Source organism: Haliotis rubra, unplaced genomic scaffold (genome assembly GCF_003918875.1).
Source record: "Haliotis rubra isolate DU_JTF1 unplaced genomic scaffold, ASM391887v1 Scf525, whole genome shotgun sequence".
Lineage (NCBI taxonomy): Eukaryota > Metazoa > Mollusca > Gastropoda > Lepetellida > Haliotidae > Haliotis > Haliotis rubra.
Window position 1 is genome coordinate 225,755 of NW_025767219.1, and position 8,149 is coordinate 233,903.

Sequence of the window (8,149 nt, forward strand, 5' to 3'; positions counted from 1 at the left end):
GGACCAACAAGTACCATATTTTAACGTCTTTTGGTATGACGCGGCCGGGGGATCGAACCCACGACCTTCCGCTTTCTGGGCGGACGCTCTTACCACTATACCACGGAGGCGGTCCCCGAGGCTGGGAAATGAAGTGTTTGAAAGGACAGGAAAGGTGGGTGGGTGGAGTGAACAGTGCGCTCGCTGATGAACTCGCTGATGAACGAATGAAGTCACGAACTCACTCATACACTGAATCCAAAACAAAATTACCGAGACAAAAACTCATTTATCTTTTATTACACACCCAACGTTAACATGATATCTTCAAACACCCTGAATAATCGACCCTGCGCTGATGTTAGAACGGCTGAGACATATGTATAAATAGAGACAGAAAAGAAATCGAAACACGCATACAGGGCTATGATCATCATCATCATCACCATCATCATATCTATGCATTTAGTTTACAGATTAATTTAATTATCCAAACAGAGACATTCGGTTTTTACGCACGATTGCTCTCTGCAATCGGTCGCCGTACACTCCCCTAGCTGCGTCCAGTTCCAACATCCTGACGATATCGGGGTCCTGGTTTCTCTGCATCATCATCCTCAGTCCCATGGTCTCCAGCTGAGCATCCGTAGCGCTATTCTCCAGCCTGTTCAAGGTCATGAGATAGGTCTGAGCTTTGGCAAACTGAGCTGGTTTGTTCTTGAGGGCCAGATAGTAGTTGTAGGAAGGTATCTGGTCAATCTTCAACAGACGGTCGATGTTGGCGCGTCCTACACCTAGGGTACGAACCGAATTCAGGTGAGCAATTTCCTGGTTGTCCAATCCCATTAGTCTGCCGGTCATTGTGTTCTGCATGATTGACCTCATCAAGTTCTGATTGCCTGTGCCTGCGTTCGTTTGTCCACCACTGGTTCCAGCTACGGCTTGCCCGAGAAGACCGAGTTGTTGACCCACAGGAGCATGAGCGACAGGGAACATGTTTGGGTCGAAGAGTGATGAGCCATAGGACTCCCTACTCAGGTAGGAAGGATTTCGTTGTTGTTGCTGTGGGAAGAGGCCAACTCTTGGTTGATGTGCTTGCCGTCCGGGGAAGAGGCTTTGTTGTGCTCCTGCTCCATTGTAGACCGCGGGTTTGGAGGTGCTACCCGAGGGAGCTGAAAAAGACAAATCCATGTTTTGCAGTTGTCCTTTCTTACTTTATGTCATGTCATGTCATATTACTGTTTCGCCTTGTTCATTGAAACATTTTAGCATGGAAGAAATATATATTTTCAGTTATAGTCCCAAGAACTCTTTACTTCTAAACAAACTCACTCACTCACTCACTCACTTTACTTCTAAACATCATTTTTTCATTTACAGTAGTAGTTGAATCCTGATATATGCCAGTTGGTTGGTTGTTGTTTAACGCCGCACTGAGCAATATTCCAGCTATATGGCGTCGGCCTGTAAATAATCGAGTCTGCACCAAACAATCCAGTGATGAACAGCACGAGCATCGATATACGCAACTGTGATATGATGACATGTCTGACCACCCGATTCCGTCTTACGACAAGCATGGGTGACTGAAGATTCATCCTGACCCGGATCTTCACGGGTTATGCCAGTTAGAGCTGTTCGGAAGAAGTGAGTGAGTGAGTATGGTTTTACGCCGCGTTTAGCAATATTCCAGCAATATCACGGCGGGGGGACACCAGAATGTGTTGGGAAGAAGACATATAAGTGACAAAATAATCCATAACTATACAATTGATGATATCACGTTTTCGCAGAAAGGTGAGTGCTTGCTGCCCCATCGGCGGCTCCCATCACAAGCACATGCATAGGCGGGGGTGCGGTGGGCGAGCTGGCTAAAGCGCCAGGTTAGTGATCCAATGAGCTTCAGGTGGCGGGATCGAGCCCACCTGTGACCGGGTGTAAAAACCTTGGAGTCAACTTTGTGTGCAGACTCTTTCAGTGTTGTCACAACCCCTAGTGTACAGTACACAACCCTGTGCACTTAAAAGAACCCACGAATCCGTTGGTATATGACCAGATGGTGGCCACATGTATACGTGCAAACACCTAGTTGCGGGTACAGCAACGTGCAGTAAACTTGGACAAAGTACTGTGACTATGTGTCCCAGTCCACCCAGCTGTGAATGGGTACCTCGTTAGGATGAGAAAGCCGTAAAACTCTGTAAAAGTGTCTGCAAGAGTTGTATACTCCCTGTGGAGTTGAGATTGATAATACGATGTACCGTTGAGATTGACATCCAGTGATCGAGGGAAATACCAGCGCCTTGAGCATGTACTTGTAACGTGGCTATGTGCGCTATATAAATATCATATAATATATGCTCTTAGTAAAAAATTAACTTACCCATGCCATAGCAGAGTCCAAGGGACAACAGGGCTGTAATTGCGTGAAGAACCATCTTGTGGCCGTTGTCTTACAATCTGTTTCAACATAAACAATGTTTAAGAATCATCGTCTCAACAATGTTAAAAATGCTAACAAACAATTAATATACTAAATAACCAATGACCTCATCATGCATATTCAACGAAGCCAGCTTCTGAAGACAGCATGCACAGTCATGGTTCATCCTGTGTATGGTGTGACTTTCTGGACCCCAGTTATATATTTATTTTGTGTGACTAAATTCAACTATTTTTTACTATTTATGGGAACAATGGAACACAGTATTTGTTAGTAATTTTCAAAGTTTCCGATATTTTACAATTCTAGACATATTGGTGTTTGACACGGCCTGTAAACCCTTGAGGATTCGGGATAGAATTGTTCTACAGCAACCCACGCTTGTCGTAAGAGGCGACTACCGGTATAGGGTGGTCAATTATATACTGACCGCTGTGATATATCTGGAATATTGCTCAGTGCGGTTAACAAAGAAACAAACAAACAAAATATTGTATATCAAAACGCCACGGACAGTATGCCAAAAATACCGCTCATGATGTTGATCACTGGATTGTCTGGTCCAGACACAATTACTTACAGACCGCCGCGATACAGCTGGAATATTGTTGAGTGCGGCGTTTAAGAACACACAAGCAAACACAGCATAAGAGTGCGAATATCGGACGTATGTGTCTTCTCGTTGAGGGTATCGATATTTCCAGTTACACTCAGAAACAACCTGCTCCAATACATCGGTATTGTTCTATACATAGCTTTTACGATGACCGATATCGTTAGGTCCTACCTCGTTCACACTGAGTACGACACTTGATCTCTTTCCGAGTTTGTTACACAAAACTGATGACTGTTATCCCAGTGCACCGAGCGAAAGTGTAACAGAAGTATTCCATGGGTGATAAACACACTCCCTCACTCACTATAACTAGATGGGGACTTACATGTCAATATTAGCTAAGATTAGGTCACATTTGTCTTCTATGACACACGAGGTCTCTCTCTATGTCATCGCCTCAAGACGGAACGGGCAAAACACAATAGGTCATTGTCACGTACCTCTCACGAACGTGACAGCAATCAGTCAGCCTAAGGGCTGCGTGACAGTAATTTGAGCCTTCAGTCACACAACTTTCATACAGGCTAATAACACTGTGTCGGGCACCCTCAACTCATTCGAAAGATAAAACCTCGAACAAACATTAATAATTGTTTGACGAGAAAATAACGTTAATAACACTTGGAGCAAAATATGTATTTTGTTTTGACGTAGAATATCTATGAATACATTTAGTCATTTAGACAGTGGTCTAATGTAACATATGCCATATTGGGGATTACCCTTTGTCAGTAAAGTACAGATTCTATTCGTTGGGGGACCAGACAATCCAGTGACCAATATCATGAGCATCGATCTGGACGCAACTGGGATACGATGACATGTGTTAACCAAGTCAGCGGAAAATCCAATTATTGGGTGACATGTTTCTTTGACGTCATTGCAACACAATTACCTGATTCGACGCTCACAGTGTTAATCACTTGATTTGGTAATATTATATTTAGGATAACACTTTCTTAGTAAAGTACAGATTCTAGTACTTTTGTTGAATCCCATCCGGAGTTAGAACCCGCACTCTCAGAGTCAAGCGCCTAATCGCCAGAACTCAAAGTCAGCTATCTAACCCACTCAGCCACCGGGGCTTCTAGGTGTTTTTTTAAAATATACTTTTAATACATAATCTTAAAAAAGTTGTTGCATGCCATTACTTTGGTCAGTATACACCTGACCAAAACAACTATTCTACCATGACTTCAGTAAATACTGGATTGTGATTGGTTAATCATAGTCATTCGGAGGTATATAATCACGTTATATACCTCTGATTTTCTCTCACGCTACGCGTTCAGCTTTAAATCAAATTTAGAGCCATTATAATTTCGCTATATACCTCTGATTTTCCAACTAGGTATGTTTATCTCCTAATTACACTGCTTGCTACCATGATATACATTTTATCCTCACAGAAACAATTACAATTTGAGCAAAGTGGTGTCACAAGTCACAAGTTGCATATGCATGATTATAATATAATAACTAATTAATAACTTCAAATATGAGGTAATATCCTTACTTTACCATGCATCAACCGTGATCGACCCTGATGAAACCACAAAACTAGGATAGACTCCAACGTAACTCAGAATACTCATGCATGCATGGATTACAACTTCTTCTGTTCAAAGTGTGACGTTTCCATGCATTGAAATGGTTCAATAATCAACGGTACAAGAGTCTGTGTCGAAACGTCACACTCACAGAATAAAAGAAGTTGTTACACTTTTCAGTATTGTACTTCCCAACTTCTAAAAATGACACTCAAAGACATGAACTTGTCAGCATTTGTTAACAGATTGACGTTCTTCAAGAATTCCGAGAGACCCAAGTTGCCCATTTTCCCAGTACCTCTTGGTTCGGAGCCACAAAGGTAAAGCTTTACTTTTTATTGATTCATTCCATTTTAAATGAAGGGGACTGTTTTTACCTTATGCGTTAATGGAAATGGTTGTTTAACAATATAACTCTTATTAATTAACCTGTGGTACATTTTCAAATATTCAGATGGCTGCAGCATTTCCTTACGTTAACGACAGTTATCATTTCCGCCATGTTAGTTGTTAGTTCGGCTAAGTTGAACAAGGCTTTTTAAATACTGAAACGCACATAGACGAACAGGAATTACACTCTCTCCCTCCTCTCTAGTCCCCCCCCCTCTCTCTCTCTCACTCTCTCTCACTCAGTATCTCTCACTTTGGAAACGTTACTGTTGCGTCATATTGTTATACCTCCAACGATACCGTCAAAAACATTTTCATCGGATAACCATTTCTTGTTTCTTTCATTTAAATCCACCGTCCTAATCAGGAATGTATACTATGTTTTCACGAAGTCTAAGCTTTTATGCGTCTTTTGCCATAATTCCCGAAGTCGCAGTTCAAATGATACTATTCAGTGTCATAACGCCATATAGATGGAATTTTGCTGAGTGGGACAAATTCTTCAGTTATCCATTTAAATAATTTCCAAAAGTCGATTGCTTTTCATATCAAATTTGTTTCGTCAGATATTAAAGACAACTAATCCTCTGTCGTTTTAACTTTGTGAATTTACATCTCCAGCCTTAATCGTGACCACTCAGCAAGTCAGAATGGGTTTAACCCAAATTCTAGATACATCCGGGTTCATCACACTTTGCACCATTATGTGATTCGAACCCGGGTCTTTCAAACGACGAGCTAATGCTTTAATCACTGGGCTACACCACATCTCATTAACGTCGAGGAATACCCACGAGACGTCTGTTACACCACAGTCAGAAATGGTACAGCTTCATCAACGGCCGTGTAGCATTGTCAGTGATGCATGCTGTTTAGTGTGAGTGAGTGAGTGAGTGAGTGAGCATAGTCTTACGCCCCTTTTAGCAATATTCCAGCAAAATCACGGCGGAGGACACCAGGAATTGGCTTCACACAGTGTACCCATGTCGGCAATCGAACCCTGGTCTTCGGCGTAACAAGCCAACGCTATAACCACTAGACTATTCCACCGCCCCGCATGTCGTGTTGGTTCAATGCGATGCAATGGTGTTATGACATCGCGATTCGTTTTGTTTGTTTGTTGTTTAACGCCGCTTTTAGCAACATTCTGATCTACCTACATGGCAGAGGCCAGACAAGCCAGTGATCAACGATTCCTTTTGTACTATAATCACAGAAATCCCATGGGTGGGAATTGCTATTCAGGTAACACCAAAACCCCGTGAAAATACGGATCCCATGCCTGTCGCAAACCCATGCTAGTCGGATGGTCAGACTCGCTGACCTGGTTGACACATGTCATCGTGTCCCACTTGGTTAGATCGGTATTCATGCTGTTGATCACTGGATTATCTTGTCCAGACCCGATTATTTACATATAATAAAATATTCCTGAGTGCGGCGTTAGACAGCAAACAAACAAACAAACAAACCAAAATATATGTATAATGAAAGTGATATACGAAAGTGCTGTTGGCAACCTTTAACAAGTACTAAAGGACAAACATATATGCGTGTTAGGATTGGCTAGTTTCATGACTAGTTATATATTTGGGAATTACATGAGTTTTTAGAACAAAATTACCATGACTGCTGTCTTCAGGATATCATGCATAAATTCCAAGTTATTCAAGAGTAGCTAAAGTTCATCAAACAAAGACGAATATTATAGCATTAACCAATTTTAAGCATAACATCTTTCGTCCAACAGTTAACAAAAAAGTGAAAAAAATTCTTTAACAACATATTCAATTATCGTTTCAATAACCAATCAAGTTCAAATAAAGAAGCAATGTGATTCCGTAACCTCTTTCCTCATGTAACCAACATCATGCTGATTCTTATGAAAGAGAAAATACAAGACCATTTTCTATGAAATGGAATACAACTACTGAAAAATACTATCACATGAGAAAGCGTATGCACATGGGCTCATTCGTGAACGACGATGACAATGCAAGGCAAATACGAAAGTGTTAGTAAACATTGATGTAGAATACTCACTTACCAATACCCTTCTCAGCGACAAGTTCGTTCTCAACTAAAAGGACAAACTGTTGTCATATATATATGTGTATGTATATTCTGTACCTCCCTGTGAAACGTGATGGAATGGTCGTTTGCGTCACGCACTTCCCATCCGTCAATGTGCCTGTCAACCAATCAGAATGCTAGGTCTGTACAGCTATAAAACTCGCGCGGACGTCAGAGAGTGCACATGGAAATGAGAGGACTTGTTTAGTAGGAGACGTCAGAATCTATCCCCATCTCTTTCTTACAATCTCTCGCTTGTTCCTCTCTTTCGTTACTCTTTCTACACACTCTCTCAGTCTCTTATTCAAAAGGGGGAGGTTGGATAGCCCAGTGGTTAAAACATCCGCTCGTCAAGCCGAAAACCTGGGTTTGATTCCCCACATAGGTACAATGTGTGAAGCAAATGTCTGGTGTCCCCGTGATATTGCTGGAGTATTGCTAAAAGCGGCACTCACTCACTTTATTTCAAACTCACCAACTTGATCAATTTTTTTTCTTTCTCTCTCACCTGTTTTAAAAACCTAAGACCGTCAATTCTGTAAATCGTATTTTGCATTATATTTTTGCGAGTACATTGCAACAAATATTTCTATATTGAAATGCAGACACCTTGATGCTATCTTTGATGACATATTTGAGGGTAAAGGAGTATGTATATTATTATTCATCGCCGGCTTCGGTGATTGAGATTGAGAGAAGTATTGACGTGCATGGTCGTGTGTTTTGCTGTTCCCGAATTAAACCGGGTTTTATACTGCTAGCTCATGGGCAATACTACTTCAACGGGTACAATAAACAACGTTTATACCGACCTCTCTCATAATGAATTGACGGATATACCAAGCTAGGTTTTGGTCTCGACCACTTTCTGTATATTATAGTGAAAAAGCACCATTGAGCAGGTGATCTGGATATTGGATGATGATATATAAATATAAATATAAATATAAATATAAATATAAATATAAAGACAGACAGACATTTTATTCAGTAATAGGCCACTGGCGCAAAATACATTCATAGATATGATAAGAAGTTACATGCGTTTTACATAAAAACATCAGAATCTCTTATTTTCCCAACATTATATAAAAATAG

The 8,149-nt window shown here is 41.0% G+C and overlaps 1 protein-coding gene across 1 annotated transcript; it reads right to left on the bottom strand.

Moving 5' to 3' along the window:
* Window positions 1-262: 262 nt before the first annotated feature.
* Window positions 263-7,082, bottom strand: LOC124252814 (uncharacterized protein 1-like). The gene is made up of 3 exons (XM_046686488.1): window positions 7,026-7,082; window positions 2,363-2,439; window positions 263-1,151 (listed from the first exon to the last, which is right to left on the bottom strand). The coding sequence occupies exons 2-3, from the start codon at window positions 2,415-2,417 to the stop codon at window positions 466-468; spliced, it is 741 nt and encodes a 246-aa protein (XP_046542444.1). The 5' UTR covers window positions 2,418-2,439; window positions 7,026-7,082; the 3' UTR covers window positions 263-465.
* Window positions 7,083-8,149: the final 1,067 nt, after the last annotated feature.

Excerpts from the sequence above, each read along its gene's own strand:
- LOC124252814 (XM_046686488.1), bottom strand. The coding sequence starts at position 2,417 with ATGGTTCTTCACGCAATTACAGCCCTGTTGTCCCTTGGACTCTGCTAT. Across the intron at positions 1,152-2,362 it reads TGGACTCTGCTATGGCATGG|CTCCCTCGGGTAGCACCTCC; the intron begins GTAAGTTAATTT and ends TGTCTTTTTCAG.